At 43.4% G+C, this 24,593-nt stretch overlaps 1 protein-coding gene across 3 annotated transcripts in view; it reads left to right on the top strand.

Moving 5' to 3' along the window:
* shtn1 (shootin 1) overlaps positions 1-24,593 on the top strand; it is an 80,313-nt gene that overhangs the window by 44,983 nt on the left and 10,737 nt on the right. For all 3 annotated transcript variants that reach the window (XM_028603992.1, XM_028603993.1, XM_028603994.1), the window contains exons 5-11: positions 3,874-4,045; positions 5,930-6,012; positions 11,585-11,666; positions 12,119-12,213; positions 12,352-12,498; positions 22,410-22,563; positions 23,245-23,362. In XM_028603992.1, the coding sequence (XP_028459793.1) occupies positions 3,874-4,045; positions 5,930-6,012; positions 11,585-11,666; positions 12,119-12,213; positions 12,352-12,498; positions 22,410-22,563; positions 23,245-23,362 (851 nt within the window). The remainder of the gene's footprint in view (positions 1-3,873; positions 4,046-5,929; positions 6,013-11,584; positions 11,667-12,118; positions 12,214-12,351; positions 12,499-22,409; positions 22,564-23,244; positions 23,363-24,593) is intronic.

The raw sequence follows: 24,593 nt of genomic DNA, 5'->3' as shown, positions 1-24,593 counted from the left end.
GTCATCTGGCTCCATCGCTACATTTATGGCACCGTGTCTTCCTGTGCGATGTTGTGCAGAACCCCCCCAGGCTAAAACAATGTTGCAGATCGGCGCATAGAGGTCTTCTAAAAGAGCCAGATCTGCCATTGCTGATATGTGATCAACTGATGACTTCTCCTTCTCCTGTTAAACTCATTATATGCTGCACCGCAAGTCCACACTGACTCGAAAACTTGCGTACACGAGTTCAGACCAGACGTTAGATTTGATCGCAGCTTACGCTCACGTCCAAATTGATAAATGCCGAGCTTTGCGTAGGAATCGGCGTACGCCCGTCGTACGCCTGTTTTAGGTCGTACGCACGTTTCATAAATGAGGGCCACTGATTGTCTTGCAGTATGATGTTGCTGTTCCAAGATCAAGATCTCACTCCCAATATCATGTCTGAAGCATTTATTTGCAATAACATTAACTTACTATAGGAGAGAAATAATGGTAGAATACTTTTATACTCTTATTGAAATATTCAATATAGTCATTCTTTTGTCAATAACTCGTGACTCCGAGGAGATCAAGTTATATGGGTATGAGTTTATTAACATATCCATTCAAGAAACTTGGATAAGGTTTCTGCCTCAGTATCCTAGTTTCTCCAACCAAACCCAGAAAATGATGTTTCCATCTCCTGCTTCACCTGAATGGTGCAGAGATGTGGCAGATGTTAATCTATATATCTCATCTTGTATGTGCTGCATCTGTGGCCATTGTTCCAAACATAAATATTCCAAGAATGAACATGAACACAGACCTTGTTTTTTAAGAAAGCCCACCAAATATGCAACCCATTTTTGTCATTGTACTATATGGATGCAAATATGCAGGTTTGGAAGTTTCAGGGTTTGCAAAGTGAATATTTAGCAACTGATGACAACGAATCAAATGTGATGAATTGCCATTGCCTTGAAATGTGGGACAGATACTATTTTGTGTCACTTTTCTTTTCCTACTGAAAAGACATAATGTATGAGGCTATGTCCACTGGGCAGAGCTGCTTAGAGGCAGCAATAAACTAGCCCACTCCTGGTCTTACAGCAGGAATTAATCTATTTGTTCGTAAGAATATACTGGCTAAAAGCTTACTTTGGGACAGTCTAAGTGACTACTCTCTTTCAAGCTTTATTTGATTTCTTTGGTCTCTTCTTCATGTGCTCACTGCTTCTTTTCTCCTCTTCCTCCTTGATTTAAAACATTGTCCATACCTAGACAGTCCCCTGCCTTGCAAATACAGCAGGGTGTCACTGTGGGGGGGCGGCACGCAGACTGATAGTCCTTGATTAGCCATATCCAAAAATATATCCATACATCCACTATTCAACACTTAATTTAGTTGAAAGCAACACATTAATTTGCCATTAATCCAAGTGCTGGGAATAGAATAAGGCTGGAATAAATGACATTACCTTTTGAACAGTGTTGACCTTTCAATAGCATTTCAACAATATTGTAAAGCAACAATTCCTGCACTCTGAGGGTGGTAACATCACTTTGTTACTCATTTATTTTTAAATCAAACCCAAAATACATAAGGAGGTGTTCCCAGTGGAGGACAGACAGATTGTAGTCTATATTCATTTCTTTGTACGTAATGATGGTAATTTTGCATACCAAACATTCCCAAGCCCACTCTGAAAGAAGCTACATCAGAACAATTCCTTTACACCTAACCAAACATTTTGAATTAAAAAGGCAATTTACCACCAGTCAAATCCGAACATGTTTTTGATGCTTACAGTTTTTGTGTTGATGCTAGCCTGATGCTAAATCAGCCTTGATTTATCTATGTAATTTTATATGTACTTCTCTCGTGAATTGTAGATTATTATCAGAAGAATGTGATTCCATGTTATGTATTGTTGATTGCATTTCAGAAAAAAAAGCAGTCTGAAGGGCATCATCAAAAGATGGAATTGCTAAAAATCTGCTCCCACCAGGATGCCATTAATAAATGTTTTTTTCATGGCTCGCTTTTTCTGTTTCTCTGCTTTTGTCAAGACATTTTTTCTTCCTTCAGATGCCATCAAGAAACATGCATAATTGGCATCCATCTCCTTCCCATAGGCTTCTTTCATGTGTTACTTAGTGATGGTCTCCTTATGGCCGTCCTGGTGATTGAACTGTTAGCAATGGATTCGCCATAGTGGCAGTTTAGTATGTATGCTTCATGTAGAACTGATCAATTTGCAAATAATTTTAAAAGGAAATGCCACGTAAGAATATGTGTTAGAAGTGATAATCACACAGAAAAACATGATGCGTAGAAATGAAAGATGCAAATACATGTCACATCAAAAACCTGTGATTACATCTAAAAGGAGAGATATTCACTGCCTTTTCACGGCCTGCCTGTGCTTCTCTAACGATGTGTGTTTTTTCACACCTTATCATTGCCTTTGCATGCGTCCTGCTATTATGACTGATTGCAGGGCCAAAGAAAAGAGGAAATCAACAACATCTCATCTGCCCCGTCTGTCGCTCTGCTACCTCATTTCTTTGCCTGTTTTCCACATGCTTAATACAAAGCACGCTTGTCACTCTATGCAGATTTGAGAATGAAGGCGCTGCAGGATGCAGGCTCTGTCAGTTTTTGTTAGATTCATGACATCTTTTACGGAATAGGTGCTGAATATGCTGTATGTTGTGCATGCAGAGTTTGTTCATGTGGCTGCAAAATGCAATCTGGTATTGAGGTATGGTGAGTGTATTCAGTGAAACTATTTACACTAAAGTGTTATTGTCGTTGTTGAAAAACTAGCTACAGTTTGAAAATTTTAATGTTGCTGCTTTTGTGTACCACCTTTGCTGCTTTATCATGTCCAACCGATTTTACATAGCAGGTATAGCAGAAGAAAGCTGTTCTTCCCTGTTTTTAAGTGATTCATTCAAGCCATCATTTTTTTTTTCATATCACCTCCATGTAATTTCAAGATTCAAAATGTCTGAACCAATTACAGTGTATTAAATACTATAATTTAAATACATACAATACAAAAGTGACGCTTGGTCAGGTGCCTTTGGCGTTTGTTATTGACGCAAAAAATCTCCTTAAGAGTCACATTTAGACATGGTTGGTCGGGACTCTTGGCATCACTATTTGACGCTCTGGATCGCGACGTACATTTAACTGGCATGCGACACAAGAACGGGACAGTTAGGTTTAGGAAAAGATGGTGGGTGGGGTTACAGAATGTACGTTTCAGTGACACGCGGGACAATAACGGGACATGAATCCCAGTCTCCTGTGTGAAAGTCCTGTGTTGTTTGACCCATCCACCCCCCCAACCAACCTCCTTACGCAGATTTCTTATTTGCACAGCAGCACATTTGTGCACATTTGTTTGAGCAGTAACACAACCCTAAGTACTTGCATGTATTAGAAAGTGGCAGTACTCAGTCAGTCCCTACAGGATTTTGCGGCCTTCTTTTTAGATTGTTGCGGCGATGTCTTTTGTATTTTTGTTGAAACAAAGTTGCAAGAGACCGTGAATATTGCAAAAAAAAGTAGTGATTTATTTTGTATACTTGTTTTGGGGAGAATAGAACTACTCTGGGCTGAGTTTTCCTAGAAACCAAATTTAAGACAAAAAGATTATAATTTATTGAATGAATCAAATTTGAACATATGTGTCAGTGGCTTGTTGATCTTTACATTGTTAGTTAATTTCCTAACCTGGCCTAGCCTTTTTTATATTACCTAAAAAAAAACTAACAGTTTTAGGCTACAAGGTTTTCAACCGGCAGGGACAATATTCATGATATATTGTTGAATACATTCAGCATGGACAGTCACGTGTGCTTATACGGTATGTTTGTGGCTGTGCCTCCTCGCTGTAGTTGAACCGTCAGAACCGCTCTCTGAAGAGGAAGAGCATGATGCTGTTACCCCTCCTCGGCCCAGAGGCCATCGCTGAGATCAGCCTGGACGATGAAGAGGAGAACGAGAGTGAAGAGCTACATGCAGCTAGCATGGTCTGCCTCTCTGCCCAGTGCCAGACCACCATCTCAGGTGTGTAAAGTGCCAAAAAATGTAAACTAGTCATTTGTTAGTCTTGCATTGCCAGACCTTCCTCCACAGCGCTGAGGAGGAAGGTCTGGCTAGTCCACACAGCATTCCTGGATGGGAGAAAAACGTGCTCTGGTTTATTGGCATTTCTTTAAACCAATCACAATCGTCTTGGGCGACGCTGAACATGTGTACGTTCAAAAGTAGTTTTAGTCGTGCAACAGAACAGCAATAACATGCAGAGCAATCCCAGAAGTGGAATGTCGTGGATATAGACTAGTCATTTGTTAAGTGCTAAACTGTGCATTGCATATTCATGAAGTAACAATAACTACATACACTATGTTCAGTAAGTGAGGCTGGTGAAGCAGCACTCACTCACCTACTTCCCTACCAATCCAGCTGTCTCTGGGAAATGTCATGGTCACTTCCTTAAGTCAGTAGGTAATTATACCTGAGGTGATAATGGATGATGCTTTTCCCATCATGTTGTTGAAGGCTGTTGGCATTATAAGGGACAGACAATCATACCATTTGGAAATGATACACTCTGATGCGGAAGATGACTAAATGCATTAATAAGTTGACTTGCTCAACGATTGTGGGCTTATTTTGTTGCATAATTGCATGTTAATGGACAGTGCCAGGGTTGGGCAATATGTTAAAATTGTCAACATATTGTAAGTCCAACACCCCTTAAAAAAAAAGTATGCTGGCTCTGCACGCTGTCTCTCTCTGCCGTTGCTGAGTAGTCTTGCATAGCCAGACACACACTGTTTTAGAGCTGTGCAGCGGCTCTGACTCCTTCTGCACACACACACCGTTAAATTAGCAAAATAAAATGACAAAAATCAGCCAAAAAAAACACAGACCATTAAATTAGCAAAATAAAATGACAAAAATCAGCCAAAAAAAAACAACAAGCGGTGATGTACTCAGCCAACCGGCCGGTAGACAATTTGTTCCTCCAATCGCCCAATCCCAATGGGCAGCTAGTCAAAGCACTTCCTGCCAGGGAACACATCATTTTCATTTAATGGGAGAGTTTTATCCATCAGCATACTTGTCCTACTTAACAAAGGGCATTCTATCCCTCCCCAAAAACAATTCAAGGTGTCAGCGACCTTTTTCTGCTTAAGTACCCTCATAAATGCCTCAGCCTGGTCCTGCTGTGAGCTGCGTTGTAGTAACAGGTATAATCTCTGTGTAATTTCAAAGATTTCAGAACTAAAGTGTTCCTTGAATTTCCTCGGCAAACAAATTTGAACATTTTGTGCAGTTTACACATGACGTTCCCAGAAAAACAATAGTCTGTTGGTGCTGCTATTGTTTTTTTATTAAATGTCACACTATATTCTTTCACATTATATTTCATTTTGCCATCACATAAAGTATAACAAAGAAATAAATGAATGGCGGTTGCAGTATATTCTCCAATGTTCTCGTCTTTTCACTGCTGCTCCGGCGTAAACATATACTAAATATTCTAATATCTAAAAGCAACACAAATCTTATATTTGATCACATGCTGTGGACTGTGATATTAGTTTATAGTCAGTCACACTATTCATACAGCCAAGGGTTACCGTTAACTGATTGATTTGGTCAGGTGACAACAATGTCACCCAAACTCTTACCCTCAAGGTTTTTAGTTTTTAGTATTTTTAAGTATTTATGTATTCTCTTGTATGTTTATTATTGGCTATGGACTGTTGTATGTTGTGTCTAAATGTGCCTGAACAAATGTTCTTTTGATATATATAATATTTTTTTTTCAAACATCCAAGGTGACAAAAAGAATCCCAAAGAATGCACTATAATGCATTCACCCCTATAATGCAATCACCCAATATGAGCTTAAAACTGCTTTGATTTTCTTTGTTTCAGAGCTACAAAATAAGTTGGACAAACACCCAGCTGTCACTGATCTGGAAGCAGTGAAAGAACAACTGAGGGAAACCAGGGAAGAAGTAAGTGCACTGTTTCTGTCACTTGGATTCTAGACACAATACATGTTTGCTCATAATAAATCTATGTCAATGGCAAGGCTACCAAATTGTTGCGAGCATGTTACTAAGAGGAGGTCTCTCCTCTTCCTTTGTTGTTTGAAGTCGGCCACCCAGCTGGGCTTGGATGTGCACACTGTCCACCTGTTTTACTAAGAGAGCAGCAAAATTCAGATTAATTGCAATTATTGCTGGTAAATACATTGTTTCTATCATTCCGGCATGATTTTAGCCTTTCATCACTGTGACTCATCAGTAACGACAACAGAGTTACATGTAAGTAACAAATAAGATAACAATCCCCGTTAGTGGATGTTTATCTGTGTAGCATCATGTTTGCGCTGGTTAAATGTTGTGTTTGTGTCTATCCTGTTGCTAAACTAAAATCAGTGTGCTGCCAATTAAGATCTGGATCCGAGAATATCAGGAAACATGGTTCTTTGCCATGGCTGTTGATATGTCTATGTGTAATTGTTGTCTAGCTCTGTGTGTATTTTTCTTTTTATTTCTTCTTTTGAGCGCAGCTGCTCAGGAACGCAAAATGAATTTCGATGTAAACTGACAATAAAGTTGTATTGTATCGTATTTGACAACAGTAGCTAGCATACCCAGCTGCTGATTCTGAGAAGAATCCAGTGGCTGGACACGACTTTGGCATGGTGTAAGAGGGCAATGGGTGCCGTGCACACGTGTGCTTTGTTTCCAAATTGTCGTCAGTGTTCTGTTCTGCGTCTCGCATCTTGGATGAGAAGAGAAATAGACTGAGCTGCAACAAGTCAGAGATGCTTATCTTTGTAAAGAGAAATGCAGAAGTAGTAGGCTTGAGGTGATTTTCTTTTCCTTTTATCATTAATATTCAGTAGAGAAGGCCCACTGTATGGGAAGGCTTTTTACCTAAGTAGAGAGGCCCATGTTCCAGCCGACTGTTAGTTTGTGCTTAATGGAAACACAAGAGGTGAAAGATATTTATATTTGATTTATTAATTATGTTTATATATACATATATATATATATATATATATATATATATATATATATATATATATATATATATATATATATATATATATATTAACATTTAATTGAATGACCTAAAAACAGTTCAAGTAATTGTTTTATAATGATGGCACAAAAGGGGGAATAAATACAAAAAAGGCTGTTATTTTAAACATTGGTATTGGCCCAACCTTTCACAGTCATCTCTACTTTTTGTGCTATTTTCCTCAATGTCCATTGTCGCAATGGAGAAAGGATTTTTTGTAAGGTCTCGGGGAGTTAATTAACACAAAGCCGTGCAGCCGGCTGCCAATTACCAAAAAAGGATGTAGGCCTACCTGAAGCCCAGTGAACTTTTGGTGGCGCTTCTCTCGTCTCCTGCACTCTCCACTTCCAACGTGGTTGGCTGGTCTAGTTTCCCTTTTGCTCACCGCTCACTGAACGCTCACAGCTCTGCGTTGCTTTCAGTTCATGTAGGTTAACAACAGTGTTGGGCAAGTTACTTCCAAAATGTAATACATTATATATTACTAGTTACTGTCATTTGAGAGTAATTAGTTATATTATAATATTACTGTCTCGGAATTGTAATGCGTTACACTACTTTTGCATTACTTTTGAGTTACTTTCACCAAAATAACAGTGGAAGTTTGACTTGGCAGCTAGCTTGTGAATTTCATCACTGGATAAATAAAGTCTCATCTTTATCCACTTTAATACATCACAGATTATTCATAATAGTTTGTATAATTAATATGAATATGCAAAGTAACTAAAGCTATAAAAAATAGATAAGTAAAATGTACAATAGACAAGTAGGAGAAAATGAAAATACTCAATTAAAAGTACCTTACAGTTGTACTGAAGTACGGCATTGTTGTAAAATGTTTGTTTAAAGCACTTGAATAAGAAATTCATGTTTAGTTTAAAACAGTCTAAAAGAAATTGTCAATTATAGTGTGATTAAAACTCACTATTTACATTATTTACAATACTTGATTTACAGCTGATATGTGAAAACGTCGACAACCTTATTTGTTTAACAGTAATTTAGTTTTACTGCGAACCGTCAAGGGAAGTGCTTTTATTTTGAAGTAGCCTACACGGAAGTTGTCGGTTGTGTACCTTGTGTACTCTTGCTAGCTTACTGAGATTCAACTGTTATGCATGTTGTTGATGCAACAAATACTGTCTATGGATGCAACATGTCCGTCAAGCTAAGTTGCTCCCTTTCTTGTTTGTAAAACTGCATCTGTAATAATTATTACCGTTCATGACAGAAACATATTGAACAGTAAATGGTCACAGTAAAAGAAGCGTTTTTGGTCGTCAAGCCATTCCACTACAGGCAGAGTTACTCTCCACGGCTGATAAACTGCAATGATTTACGTGTAACAACCTAAACATTTATTCCCGACATGTTTAAATCTGTCAGCGGCTCGGACACACTGCTGTCCGAGCTGACGTACCGTCACCTGTTGGGACACAGATGTTATGAAATAATACGCACGGCTTTTTTTCCCTGTGAACAAATGCTTCGCGGTGTTGGGAAATTCTTAAAAAATGTTGCGTTAAAATGTGTTGTAACTCGCGTTACTGAGATTGTAACGGGTAATAATATTACCGAAATTTAATTAGTAATGCGTTATATTACTGCGTTACAGCAAAAAGGAATACATTACTGTAATTGCGTTACTTTTGTAACGCGTTACCCCCAACACTGGTTAACAAATAGATGGAGACAGAAACTAACCAAACTACTCTTTCTTGCATCTCCTTTCTCCTCTCTCTCTCTTCCTCCTCTCACTTACTTCTTGACATTCAGCAACCAATCAGAAAGACAAAGACCATGGTAGTTTTCTCTCTGAAGAGGTTAGTCTGGACTCTTGCCAGACTGTCAGTATTTTAGGTTGGGACAGCACCACTAATGTGTGACAGTGGATTCTTCCTAATCTCTCCCGGTTTCCAAGTGCTGCCTCAACAAGGCTGCATTTCAGATGCTATTCGCCCAGCATTTTAAATGACCATACCAGTTAGATATCGTTTTTTTTCTTCCCAATACTGATTCCAATACCTGAACTTGTGTATCGGCCAATACTGAGTACCAATCCGATACCAGTGTGTTAAAAAATTTGTCATAGCAGGTTTAATAAAAAAAATTAAAGAAAGTATTTAGCTTTACGTAAACGTTAATTAAACTCTCATGAAGTGGTTGGTTTGTACATTGGCTGTCATGAGACAGTTATAATTTTGTCATGAATATTTTTCCTTGAGTAGAAGGAAGTGAAACAATTTGGACTTATCATAAAGATGTCATAAAGTTTGATTATACTCTCATGCTTTTATAACGGTGTCATAAATAATTCTCTTAACCAAGTGGACCCATTTGGATTTGTCATTGAGATGTGCAGTTTGACCAGTTGGACTACAGCGAATACAGTACCAAGGTGATTTAGGTAGTTTTGGACAGCCTAAAGCTAATGTTACTTGTTGCTAAAGTAACTGGTAACTGTAGTTAGCTGCCAATAGCTAGTTAGCTCAGTTAGCAGGACAGCTGACTCAGCCCCGGGGTGCAGGAACCAAGGAGGTTTGGCTCTTGGCACCTCAGGGCTGAGTCAGCTGTACAGCTAACCAAGCTTAGCTAACCGCAGCTAAGTCAACAGTTAGTGGTTACTTTAGCAACAAGTCAAGATAGTCTAAACAGCGAAAATGTTTAAAACATTTTCTGTCTAAAACTCATTAAATCACCTCAATACTGTATTCACTGTCATCAAACTGGTCTTAGAACTTTTATTACATCTTAATGACAAGTCCAAATGGGTCCACTTTACTTAAGGTCAAGGGAATTATTCATGACACCGTTATAAAGGCATTTGATAGGGAAATCAAACGGAGCCCTGCGGAGCTCAGTCTGGGCAGCGGCATTTGGTTGTCCAGCAACCCAGAAACAGTGAGTTTGCGCCGGCTGCAGAGCCCCGCGGGCTGCCAATATCTCTATGCCCGAGTAGCAGTGCTTTGGCTGTAGTCTCCTCCCACCCAACATAGTCCCAAGTCAATATCTGACTAGGAAATTGTCTAGTCTTAATCTGCATTGCTATTTTTACTTGTTGTGAACACGCAGGCCACAAGAAGTAATAAGGTTGTTTTTGTTGTTGTTGGGTCACGTTTACTCACGACATGCTAACGGCAAACAAGGATTCCATTCATTACGCTAAGCTAAGCTAGCGGTGCCAGTCAAGACAATTGGCGTTTTTCCATTACATGGTACCTGCTCGACTCGCCTCGACTCTACTCGACTCTACTCGCCTCGACTCGCTGTGCGTCCGTTTTCCATTGCAGATTTTAGTATCGCCTCAGCGTGGCTGGTCGTCATAGCGACTGCTGTGGGCGTGGCTTAGTAGCTGGCTTTTCCCATTGACATATCCCCGCATATCCCCGACTCATTTCCTGCTCTCCGTCTCCGTAAACAACATGATATCAAAGAGATAGTTAACGTTTACTGCTCCAGATTTCCCACCGTGGTCACATATATATGACTCTAGAGTCGCTACTCGCTGTGGAGATAATTGCCGTCACTCTCTCACTTCTCCCTCGCTCACTAGCTCCCCACACACAAACATACGGCGACTTGACACACACACATCACACATGCACACACCAGCGCACCAGTATAACCATCAGGCCACTTGTATGCTACGGAGAAAGCTCTGCGTGGAGCCTCCGGCAGCAAAAAAACACCGCTGGCTAAACTATTTAAAAATGCCGTCTCTCGCTAGCAATGCAGTGATCAGTGACGCTTCTTTCCGACCAATCAGCAGCCTGCAGGGTTTCACGTCACCTTCTCGGCTCGCCTCAGCTCGCTTGGAACCTCGACTGAGGAGGTACTAAAAAAAGTACCTGTTAGCAGGTACCAGGTACTTTTTTTCGTAATGGAAAACCAAAAAAGGCGAGTAGAGTCGAGGCGAGACGAGTAGGTACCATGTAATGGAAAAGCACCAAATGCATGCACTGAGACAAAAATGCGTTTGCCCACCTATATAAATATAGAGGAGACGGTGAATAACCCTATTTCAACAAACGGTGGTGTATTCCTTTAAGGTTAAGGAAAATATTTATGAATGGTCTCATGACAGCCAATGTAAAAACCAACCACCTCTGACAGTTTAATGTAATGTTAACCCAAAGCCAGATAGTTTCTTTGAGTTTGATAATTATGCCTGCTATGATATGTTTATGACAAGTTATGTTGTCTAGGTTAATGTCAAGTTGCCATAACACAACAATGCCAACTTTGCATTAAAAGTGTCATAATTTACCAAATTACAATGCCAATGACAACAGTCAGAAACATTCATAAAGACATTTTAATGACATGTGTTATGTCACAGTTATGACGGTGTCATATCAGTCTTATGCACACTCCTTCAAATAAAGTGTTACCAAATCGTCTTTGTCATCTCCATTTTAACAATGTCAGTGATTACTATAAAAACAGAACTCGTAACATTATCTGTATTGTTTCTCTACTTTACATTTGCAGCTGCTGAAAGAGAAACACGATAACACTGTTTTAATTGCTGAGACGGTGCGGCAAAAGAAACTCCTGGGGAAATATAACAGAGGTTAGTGAGGGGGGGTGCACATGGTTAATGTGGTCTTCATATTTTAGAAGACCACTCACGATCATGGTGCAGCTGTGGCTCAGATGGTAGAGCGGTCGCCTACCAATTGGAAGGTCAGTGGTTTGATCCCAGTCTACATGTCGAAGTGTCCTGAATTACTCCCAAGACTACGCCATCAGAGTGTAAATGTGCGTGAATGTTTATCTGATGAGCAGGTGGCACCTTGTACGGCAGCCTCGGCCACCAGTGTATGAATGTGTGTGAATGGTGAATGATTCGTGTACTATGTAAAAGCGCTTTGAGTATGTGTTAAGACTAGAAAAGCCCTATATTAATACAATCCATCTTATTTCCTTATACCAGGGTATCACATTCATTGATTGTTGATGGACTGTATGTTGCATTGTTATGGTAAAAGACATGAAAGACCCAACATGGAAATCTTTGTCCAGTCTCTCATTTTGCCGTGGAGGAATATGAGGCCTTACAGGACACCTTGAACCTGGAGAGGGACCTGAGGACAGAGGCAGAGAGCTTTGCCAGAGCGGTAAGTTAGCTCTGCATGTTCCTCTTTTATTCCCGGTATGATGATTTCCATTATGCTGTTTTGTCCCTTGCAACAATGTGTCCTGACTGTCTTCCATAAGGGGAAATAACCCTTTTTTTCTTGTGGTCCTTTCTTCAGATGGTGGTCAAGCAAACAAAGCTGAAGAGACAGAGTCAGATCCTGATGCAAAGCTCCTCGCCTAGTCAAGCTCTACAGGAAGCCCTCAGCCAGGTCACCGGACTGACCCAGGAACTGGAGTCACAGAGGCTGAAGCACCAGAGCCAGGTCTGTGCACACAACCATGCACAAACTAGACTAATGTATGGATGTCACATCACACAAATAGTTGTGGTTCTTAAGTTCTTGTTTGGGTATGATGGACATGGAAGAGTGAGGAAATACAACTGTACAGAATGCAAGCTCTTCAAGCATGTGGAAGTTAAGCCTCACGATGGGACGTCCACATTTGTCTCCTCATAAGAATCTCATAAGCACTTCTAATTTGGGGACTTTTCCTTTTTCGTTCCAATTACATTCTCAATGTGCAGTTCTAAAAACAACACACAAACCCAAATTTGAGGCAGTGGAGGAGTCTTTTTAGGAAAAATTGAAAACAACGTCGTGGTGTGGCCCAACAAGCAAAAATATCTAGTCTCTGGCACCACTTACTGCTAAATAAGCACCTAGCTTACAAGTACGACACGCACTTTATTCAGAATCATATCTAGTGGGCATTTTGTCTTTATTAAACAATTTCTGATAGTGTTCTTAAAGTTATCAATCAGCAGAACTTTGGGGATTGTTGCTTGTTACCAACATGTGGCCATATAATCTAAAATAAGCCTCTAATGATCTTGTGAGAAGAAATGCTGTTCATTAATTTCCCTGATTAAAACAAACTTGGAATAGAAAAGCAACAGGGAACAGCAAATTAAAATACTACTATTGACATTAACAGTAGTGGATTCATGTGTGCAAAAACAGTTTCCAAGAAAAAACAAGTAGTGGAAAAAATTATCAGGCTTTAGTCGTGTGAACATGATTTTAGCCATCTCATTTGGGATATTTTGGTGTTCTCAACTGGTAAAACGAATCAACGTGAGGAAGAAAACACACCAGTTAGAGGAAACTGCTCAGGACAATCTTTTAGTGGAGACATGTTTAGACTCTGGATCACACAACGTCTTCATGACTTCTGATTCATTCTGCAGTTCAAACATGTCTGACGAGATGTGTAAGAAGAGTATTCATCTTTTCATCTTTTGAACTGGAAATAACTAAGGAGGAAAAAAAAATACATGTACTCGGGGCAAACACTAAACTCGAGATCTTGACTTTCAAACTCGAGATCTCGAGGCGGAGAGTTCCGTGGCCGGCGGCAGCGTCAGGAACACAGCTTCGCCTCGCTGCTGCACCGGTCCCCCGGTCATGTTTCGTCCGCTTCCTGGGAGCCAAAACCAACACCACGCTGCTGGAGGCCCACGCCGTACTGCTGGGCCCGCTGGAAGGAAAGGGAAGCCTGGGAGAACCAGTACCAGGATTGAGCGGAGCAGATAACACAGACCGTGAGTCTGGCGGGACTCGGACTGTGGACAACGAAACATGACCTTGGGACCGCCTGCGAAGCTGTGTTCCTGCCCGGGGGAAGAGACGCTGCTGCCGGCCACGGAAATCTCCGCCTCCCACTGCCATCTCATCATCAATGAACCTAGGGGTTAATAACATATGTGTACCGAGTCGACCGTTCTCTAGGACATGTTTTCATGCTAATCTAATGTGTCTCTAGCTTGAAACAAGCTAGCGCAAACCGGTGGTTAGCTTATAATGCTAGTCTTCGGGGCAGAGGGTAAATCTCTATTTCTACACCACTAACAAGGCTCAAAATAGCACCACACTTCCACGGTAGCATAATGAGGGTCCCTACATGCAAACTCAAGCATTGAGAACTTTGTAAGTGTACAGACAGTTTATTAAAAAGATAGTTTATAAGTTATAGTTTATGTATACAAGCAGGCGCCATCTTGGGAAAACAGTCATGACCAGTCGAACGACGAATGCCGTGCTTGAGCCGTTTCTGGTTACTGGTTGCACAGCGTTCATTTCAAGAGATTATAATTTTGAGAATTGGGTACATTTCCAATTATTTACTTTTCCACATCAAGACATAATCTTTTAAGAGAGAATCAATGCCTCTAAGAAATGGATCATAAAGATGTCATAAAGTTTGATTTCACTCTCAAATGCTTTCATAACGGTGTCATAGTGGACCCATTTGGAATTATCATTAAGATGTCCAGTTTGATCAGTGTGGCGACAGTGAATGCAGTGCCGAGGTGATTCACGGAGTTTTGGACAGATAACATTAGCTTTAGGCTAACGTTACTTGCAGTAGCGTACCGTGGGCTTTCAGTCAGGGCCTTCCGTAACGACCCCCAAACCCCCAAAAAAAAAAAAAAAAAAAAAACACCACTGTGCATAAAACAGTTTTAGGCACATCAACACAGCATCACCATCTATACCCAAACAGTAATACAAATTTATATAAATAAAATACCGCAATAACTTTATCTCTAGCAACACTCACCCATTAGGCTACTTGTAAATGAAATCCATCCTCCGATCCTTTCTGATGAAACGTTCAATGACCTCCTCATGCAGTTGTGCGTTGTGTTTAAGGTGAATGAGCAGCTCCTTCTCTATGGCAATAGATGCCAGAGCAGAGAGTCGTGTTTGTCCGGTTGCATTTCTGGAATATGTTTTGATGCGCTTGAGAGCTGAGAAAAATCGCTCAACTGATGCGGTGGACACTGGTATTGTCACGATCAAGCATGTGAGGGCGTAAAGCTGTGGCATGCTGACTGCAAGCCCCGTGCTCCTCAGAAATGTCAGTAGGTCACTTGGACTCTTTCCCTGAAAGTTAGTCATGCTGTACATCACTTTGAGCTCTGCTCTGAGTCTGCCCAGGTCAAACTGTGCGCCGTAGCTCTCATCCAGGCTCCTCAGCTCTGTTTCGGGAAATGTCTGCTTGAACTTTGTAAACAGCTGTGCGTCCAGCAATGCAACAAACAGTAGTCGCTTGTGATCCTCAAATCGATTCCTGATTTGCGTGATGATGCTGTCGATTAGCGCGGTGTGTAGCTGTCTGTAGTGCGCGTGCGGGTCTGTTTGGCCTCTAGCTGCGCTCGGCAGTCCCGCGGCCTCCTCGGTCCTCTCATAGATGGCATCAAATTTTCCACGCTCACCTTCAAGACTCAAGACAATTCTGGCGAGACTGAACTGCATGTCTAAGCTCTTATTTTGCAGTATTCCGAAGAGCACATCAGCAAAGTCAAAAATTCCGATAAAAGCAAAGAGAAAAAAACAGAACTCAAAGCTTTTCAACTGTGACAAGTGTCCTAATGTACAATGTACCGTTGGTGGAAAAGCTCGACCAGCTCAGCTCTTTTGTCGTGGACTGTGCCCACCAAACTGGAATTGAAGTTCCATCTCACCTGAGAGATCGCAAAACTCATCCGGCAGTTTTGTTCGCTTGGGAGAACGTGTAAAAAATGCTCCCAGATTCGCAAAAAAAATCTTGCAGTCCTTTATTTTTGATGCTACCTGAGACATCACAAGATTGTGTGTGCGTAACAGTGCACAAACAGAGCCTGAGGCATTTCTTCTTTTTTACGCGCGCCTGTACGCCATTAAGTCCCGATGCCTTTACAGCGGCTCCGTCATAACACTGTGCCACTAACTTTGTTTTGCAATCGTAGCTGCCCAACACTTCAAGTACTGAAGCTGCTAGATCATGAGCTCGTTTTCTTTCTGTGACATCCTCAAACTTTAAAAATCTCTCTTTTACTCCGGTGTCAGTAACGTACCGAAGTACAAATGACAGCTGTGCAGTGTTGCTGAAATCTGTGGTCTCATCCACCATAACTGCAACAAACTTGGTGTTGTTCTCTTTTTTGATGGCATCATTTAGCACCTCAGCAACAGCATTTATGAGATCATTTTGAATTTTCCCAGATGTTCCTGTAAAAACGGTGGCCGTGGCAAGGTGGTGTCGCAAGTCAGCATCATATTCTGATAGCAGAGATAATAGCTCCAAATAATTACCTTGATTCAGGGACTCTTTCCCCTCGTCATGTCCCCTGAAAGACAATTCTTGCTGTCCCAAAAAGATGACACAATCAACGAGGCGCTTCAGTATGTCCCGGTTTTTTCTCACTCTCTCATTGTGCAGGCTTGTCTCTCGTCTCCGCTGCTCATCCAGTTGCAAATCCACCCTGGACTCACCAAAGGTCTTCAAATGTACCACCGCTGTGAGGTATCGCTCGGATGCCTGATGTTTGATAGCTGCCTTGGTGAAGCTATTAAGGCTGTTAAAATCTGTGGTGTTCCATGTTCCCTCACTGGTATTAAAAAGTAAACACGGCCAGCAAAATAGCTTGTTCCGCTTGTGCTAGCTGTTAGCCAGTCATAGCGGTCGTAGTTACCCTCAGTGAAGTGCCGCACAAAACCTTTGCCAGCCTTGGTCAGCCCATCCAGCTTAGGTGTAGGTCTTCCTCTTAAAATTATTTCGTTCTTCTCTCCAAACGATCGCCTTGAAAAAGGCACATGAAGGAGATCGGAAACAGGATCGTTAGGAGGTGTGAAGGCAACGGCCATAGTTCACTCCTGGTTCACTCACAACCCGCTAAAAGGTTCAAACTTCGTTGATGACATCAGCAGGGGCTAGCGTCGACACAACGCTGGGCCCATCAAATGGGAAATGGCAGTTTCAACGAAAGGCTAGCAATGCTGCTAGTGCTGGTCCACGGAGCTGTGATGCATTTAGATGACATGGGAAATCCAGCTACTCAGAAAAAATAACCTATTTTTCTGGAAATATAGTAACGTAATGAAAAAGTAATTGATTTTTAGACACACATTAATTTAATTATGAAAAAATATATTTTTGATTTTGACAGGGCCAGCAGAGAAGGCCCCGATGGCCCTGACAGCCCACCACTGGTTACTTGTTGCTAAAGAAACCACTAACTGTAGTCAGCTGCAATTAGCTAGTTAGCTCGGTTAGCAGTACAGCTGACTCAGCCACGGGCTGCAGGAGCCAAACCTGGAAAGAAAACCATCTCGGTAGTATATGCATGTCTTAAACCTGGCTCCAGCTCCACGGTAAGTCTCGGAGGCTGTGTTTGGTCCCAGTCCGGCGACTTTGGCTGTTTTCACTGGAAGTTCACAGTCCCGACAGAGTCAGCTAACCTACTAGCATGGTGGATCAATGCAACACACATTCAGCGCAGTGGGCTACTGTAAACGCTAATCAATATCCGCTTTGGGTGTCAGAATATAATCCAATAATTTACTTTTCCACATCAAGACATACACTTTCAAGAGAGAATCAATGCATCTAAGAATTATTTTCCCCCCTACCTCTAACCTGTAGTGCCTCTAAATCATATGCATCAAAACACTAATTATTTAGCTGGTTAATTACACAGGGGGGAAATGACTGCTGAGTTATCACAGGCCATGACAGTAAAACCTAGGGGCCGTGACCTGCCAGATTAATAATTAAAAGCAGCGGCGTAGCCTCCAGCTTCCTCCCACCTCCTCTGGCACTGATGGATAAAATTAGAGCTGAGTGGGATCACTGATCTCTCCTGGTGCCGGGGTGGAGGTTAGCCATACCCTTCATTTGAGGAACAATTAAAACCCTGGTTAAGATACTGGGGTTGGGAAGTGGATGACTGAATGTCAACTGACAGCGACCCAATGCTACTTATCAGAAATCACCACCGTAGGAGCTGCTGCTGTCACAGCCAACACAATACTGCAGAGCTGCTCCTTTTCCTGCAACGTTTAGCTTATGATTGTACATGAACATTTATCACATTTTAGCTCCTTATACTTATATTCCTTTTAATCATATATTCAGGGTGCGATTGTGTGCCTCTGCTGAATTATTTTTATCCTCCGGTGGGGACAAAATGTACCCCCCCTCTCAAAGTTATCAGTGCTACTTCACCAATACTGTAGACCATATATTATATACCTAAAATAGAAGTATTATAAACTTAGTAAATGGCTGTAACGTGAACACAAGGATCAAATCCGAGCAGCAGTTGCTGGTTGTATTTAGCTGCTACAGAGCTCCAGGACGCCGGCTACCAGCAGCAGTTGTTTAGCCCCCAATAGGTGACTGTGAGCCGGGTACAGGCACCGCCAGATGATGGTGCTTTCAGGGGCCGTGGTAGTAGAGTTTACACAGAAAAAGTGAGTGTCACGCTGCAATGACACCAAAACCACTCGTTAAGTTTTGGAAATAGATGGTGGTTTGGATTAAAACACACCGAGGAACGAACAAGCGTTTTCTGGGTGAAAGTATTTTGTTTTCGCCTCAAAGTAAACTCTGCTTGCTGGCTTGACAGCTCTGTGTTTTAAGTTGACACCACATTGTGCTATTTCATTTTGAGATTATTTTCCATGGGTTATTGAAGTTCATACATAATTGTGGCTATATTCAATTAAATTTTATTTATAGTATCAAATCATAACAAGAGTTATCTCGAGACACTTTATAGATAGAGTAGGTCTAGGCCACACTCTATAATTTACATCCATCCATCCATCCATCTTCGTCCGCTTATCCGGTGTCGGGTCGCGGGGGGAGCAGCTCCAGCAGGGGACCCCAAACTTCCCTTTCCCGAGCAACATTAACCAGCTCCGACTGGGATCCCGGCGTTCCCAGGCCAGGTTGGAGATATAATCCCTCCACCTAGTCCTGGGTCTTCCCCGAGGCCTCCTCCCAGCTGGACGTGCCTGGAACACCTCCCTAGGGAGGCGCCCAGGGGGCATCCTTACCAGATGCCCGAACCACCTCAACTGGCTCCTTTCGACGCAAAGGAGCAGCGGCTCTACTCCGAGCTCCTCACGGATGAGTGAGCTTCTCACCCCTATCTCTAAGGGAGACGCCAGCCACCCTCCTGAGGAAACCCATTTCAGCCGCTTGTACCCTGGATCTCGTTCTTTCGGTCATGACCCAGCCTTCATGACCATAGGTGAGGGTAGGAACGAAAACTGACCGGTAGATCGAGAGCTTTGCCTTCTGGCTAAGCTCTCTTTTTCGTCACAACGGTGCGATAGATTGAATGCAATACCGCACCCGCTGCGCCCGATTCTCCGACCAATCTCCCGCTCCATTGTCCCCTCACTCGCGAACACAACCCCAAGATACTTGAACTCCTTCACTTGGGGTAAGGACTCATTCCCTACCTGGAGAAGGCATTCCATCGGTTTCCTGCTGAGAACCATGGCCTCAGATTTAGAGGTGCTGATCCTCATCCCAACCGCTTCACACTCGGTTGCGAACCGATCCAGTGAGTGCTGAAGGTCGCAGGCCGATGATGCCATCAGGACCACATCATCTGCAAAGAGCAGCGATGAGATCCCCAGCCCACCAAACTGCAACCCCTCCCCACCCCGACTACGCCTCGATATCCTGTCCATAAATACTACAAACAGGATTGGTGACAAAGCGCAGCCCTGGCGGAGGCCAACCCTCACCTGAAAAGAGTCCGACTTACTACCGAGAACCCGGACACAGCTCTCGCTTTGGTTGTACAGAGATTGGATGGCCCTGAGAAGAGACCCCTCACCCCATACTCCCGCAGCACCTCCCACAGTATCTCCCGGGGGACCCGGTCATACGCCTTCTCCAAATCCACAAAACACATGTAGACCGGTTGGGCATACTCCCAGGCTCCCTCCAGGATCCTTGCGAGAGTGAAGAGCTGGTCCGTTGTTCCACGACCAGGACGGAATCCGCATTGTTCCTCCTCAACCCGAGGTTCGACTATTGGCCGAACCCTCCTTTCCAGCACCTTGGAGTAGACTTTACCAGGGAGGCTGAGAAGTGTGATACCCCTATAATTGGCACACACCCTCTGGTCCCCTTTTTAAAAAGGGGAACCACCACCCCAGTCTGCCACTCCTTTGGCACCGTCCCAGACTTCCACGCAATGTTGAAAAGGCGTGTCAACCAGGACAGCCCCTCCACACCCAGAGCCTTGAGCATTTCTGGACGGATCTCATCAATCCCGGGGCTTTGCCACTGTGTAGTTGTTTGACTACATCAGTGACTTCCGCCTGGGAAATCGACGACAATCCCCCATTATCCTCCAGCTCTGCCTCTAACATAGAGGGCGTATTAGTCGGATTCAGGAGTTCTGCAAAGTGCTCCTTCCACCGCCCCTATTACCTCCTCAGTTGAGGTCAACAGTGTCCCATCCTTACTGTACACAGCTTGGATGGTTCCCCTTCCCCCTCCTGAGGTGGCGAACAGTTTTCCAGAAGCACTTTGGTGCCGACCGAAAGTCCTTCTCCATGTCTTCTCCAAACTTCTCCCACACCCGCTGCTTTGCCTCTTTCACGGCAGAGGCTGCAGCCCTTCGGGCCCTTCGGTACCCTGCAACTGCCTCCCGAGTCCTCCGGGATAACATATCCCGGAAAGACTCCTTCTTCAGTCGGACGGCTTCCCTGACCACCGTTGTCCACCACGGTGTTCGTGGGTTACCGCCCCTTGAGGCACCTAAGACCCTAAGACCACAGCTCCTCGCTGCAGCTTCAGCAATGGAAACTTTGAACATTGTCCACTCGGGTTCAATGCCCCCAGCCTCCACAGGGATGCACGAAAAGCTCCGCCCGGAGGTGTGAGTTGAAAGTCTGTTGGACAGGGGCCTCCTCCAGACGTTCCCAATTTACCCGCACTACACGTTTGGGCTTACCAGGTCTGTCCAGAGTCTTCCCCACCCTCTGACCCAACTCACCACCAGATGGTGATCGGTTGACAGCTCTGCCCCTCTCTTCACCCGAGTGTCCAAAACATACGGCCTCAGATCAGATGAAACGATTATGAAATCGATCATTGACCTTCGGCCTAGGGTGCTCTGGTACCAGGTACACTTATGAGCATCCCTATGTTTCGAACATGGTGTTCGTTATAGACAATCCATGACTAGCACAGAAGTCCAACAACAAACAACCACTCTGGTTTAGATCAGGAGGCCGTTCCTCCCAATCACGCCCTCCAGGTGTCTCCATCATTGCCCACGTGTGCGTTGAAGTCCCCCAGCAGAACAATGGAGTCCCCCACTGGAGCCCCATGCAGGACTCCAGTCAAGGTCTCCAAGAAGGCCGAATACTCCGAACTCCTGTTTGGTGCATATGCACAAACAACAGTCAGAGTTTTCCCCCCCACAACCCGCAGGCGAGGGAGGCGACCCTCTCGCCCACTGGGGTAAACTCCAACACAGCGGCGCTCAGCCGGGGACTTGTGAGTATCCCCACACCCGCCCGGCGCCTCACACCCTGGGCAACTCCGGAGAAGAAAAGAGTCCAACCCCTATCCAGGAGTATGGTTCCAGAACCAAGACTGTGCGTAGAGGTAAGCCCCACCAGATCTAACCGTAGCGCTCCACCTCCCGCACCAGTTCCGGCTCCTTCCCCCAGAGAGGTGACGTTCCACGTCCCCAGAGCCAGCGTCTGCTGCCCGGGTCTGGTCCGTCGAGGCCCCTGACCTTCACTGCCACCCATGTGGCATCGCACCCAACCCCAACGGTTCCTCCCACAGGTGGTGGGCCCATGGGATGGAGAGGAGTTGCCACGTAGCTTGTTCGGGCTGTGCCCGGCCGGGCTCCGTGGCAAACCCGCCACCAGGCGCTTCGCCGACGAGCCCACCGTCTGGGCCTGGCTCCAGACGGGGGCCCCGGGCTTCCTCCGGGCAGGGTCACTCCATCTCTGCTTAGCTTTTTCATTGGGGTTTTTGAACCATTCTTTGTCTGGCCCCTCACCTGAGACCACTTTGCCTTGGGAGACCCTACCAGGAGCACAAAGCTCCAGACAACACAGCCCTCAGGTTCACAGAGACACACAAACCTCTCCACCACGATAAGGTGATGGTTCACGGAGAGGTCTATAATTTACAATGACCCAACAATTCCAGTAATTCCCTCAAGAGCAAGCAGTTGCAGTGCAACAGTGGCAAGGAAAATCTCCCTTTTAGGGAGAAACCTCGGACAGACCCTGGCTATATATAACGAGGGGCTCTATATCATGGTATTGAAAGGGGGATTTAACAATAAGCTAATTGAGGGTCCATACGGTACAAGCCCTTTGTGGTAAACATTGAGTGTGTGTCCATCCGTTGTCAGATGAAGCAGATGGAGGACAGGCTGCGGAGCTGCGAGGCTCAGAGGGAGCTGACAGCATTGAGGCGTAAACTGGAGCTCATGGAGGAGGAGAAGAGAGAGTACAGTAAAAAATGCTCCAAGGCTGAAGTGGAGGTCAAGGATCTGCGGAGTACAGGTGAAGACATGTTTGAAAGTCTAAGCATAAGACACACTGTGGGGTATTACAATGTACGCTATAGAGGACAATGCAGAATAGAACCGTATAGGGCAGTGATCTTCAACAGGGGGTCCAGGACCCTTAGGGGGTCCTCAGAGTTACTTGGGCCACAAGTTATTGTTTATTCACTTAAAAACAAGTTAAAAACGTAATGTCTGAGAATATACATAAACATGAGTCCAACATATTATTAGCAAAGATAAATTGTCCTATTTGTTTTTTAATGTACACAACGTTGATAGAGGTAAGGTAGCCACCCACAGATACAGTCAAGCTTAAGGATTCACTGTGCTACATGTATATGTTTAACATTAAAACATGATTCATAAATATATGAATGTCAATAATTATTTGAATAGCTTACTGTAGACCCAGTTTAATATACAACTAAATTTCATACAATATGTAGTGTGTGTGTGTGTGTGGGAGGGGTGTCAGCTAAGGGGTCCTTGGCCTAAAAAACGTTGAAGACCCCTGGTATGGGGGGACCACTGTGTGTGGGCTACACCAATGGCAACAGGCCCCGTTTGGTGTAACACATGATTCAGGAAGACCATTGGTTGTTCCTCAGAGTTTCCTTCTCTGTTCTCGGTTCTGTTGCTGTGGCTCTACTCTAACTGGATGGGTTTCCCTGGCCAGTTGAGGAGCTCCAGAAGAAGCTGCAGGCAGCTACCAACCCGCCCCCAGCTCCGGCGCCTCCCCCTCCCCCACCACCTCCACCCCCTCCAGCCCCAGCTCCAGCCTCCAACGCGCTCAGGTTTGATCACACACAATATGCTCTGTACATCACAGTCACAATCAGGAAAGGCTTAATTGCCAATGCTATGTTTACACGTGGCCGGCTATTTTCATAAACGGACATTTCAACCTCTCCGTTTTCAGTGCCGTCAAGAGCATTGCCAAACCTGGTGGTGGCCCATGTTAGCCAATCAGAATCCCAAAAATAGCAACAACAGCAACAAATCACTTCCTCTCTCTTCTCTTCCTCACTTCCTCGGCTGCCTAAATCTCCGTTTGTCTCAGTTTACATGCAGACGTGCAAACGAAGATTTCCCAAATCTCCACTCTGGCCGGAGTTTTTAGAAAGACTCGTTTGTGTGAAAACGAAGGTCACAAACAATGGGAAATGTCTCAGTTTTTCAAAATAACCATGTACAGTACAGGCCAAAAGTTTGGACACACCTTCTCATTCAATGCGTTTCCTTTTTATTTTCATGACTATTTACATTGTAGATTCTCACTGAAGGCATCAAAACTATGAATGAACACATATGGAATTATGTACTTAACAAAAAAGTGTGAAATAACTGAAAACGTCTTATATTTTAGATTATTTAAAGTAGCCACCCTTTGCTTTTTTATTAATAAGGGAAATAATTCCACTAATTAACCCTGACAAGGCACACCTGTGAAGGTAAAACCATTTCAGGTGACTACCTCATGAAGCTCATTGAGAGAACACCAAGGGTTTGCAGCGCTATCAAAAAAGCAAAGGGTGGCTACTTTGAAGAATCTAAAATATAAGACATGTTTTCAGTTATTTCACACTTTTTTGTCAAGTACATAATTCCATATGTGTTCATTCATAGTTTTGATGCCTTCAGTGAGAATCTACAATGTAAATAGTCATGAAAATAAAAAGGAAACGCATTGAATGAGAAGGTGGGTCCAAACTTTTGGCCTGTACTGTACGTGTAAACAGGGTACAAGTAAGTAACACTTACAAGGAATTTGCCTTGGTGGTTGGTGCACACATAAACAAACAAGCCTATTGAACGTTAATATTAATTAATTAATTAAATGAATAATTCAATATGATTATTTATTGTCTTTTAGTGGAATCATATTGTGATGAAATCGTATATCGAGATATTGTGACATACAATGACGTTGTCTAACTTGATAATAACAAGCACACACTAACTCAGTGTTCTCAGAATATCTGTTGTGAAACATATTGAGGGAATATTGTTTGACATTAGAAGAAC

The sequence above is a fragment of the Perca flavescens genome, chromosome 17, assembly GCF_004354835.1.
Source record: "Perca flavescens isolate YP-PL-M2 chromosome 17, PFLA_1.0, whole genome shotgun sequence".
Taxonomy (NCBI): Eukaryota; Metazoa; Chordata; class Actinopteri; order Perciformes; family Percidae; genus Perca; species Perca flavescens.
Note: the sequence above shows the minus strand (reverse complement) of the source record. Positions and strands in the feature narration are given on the sequence as shown.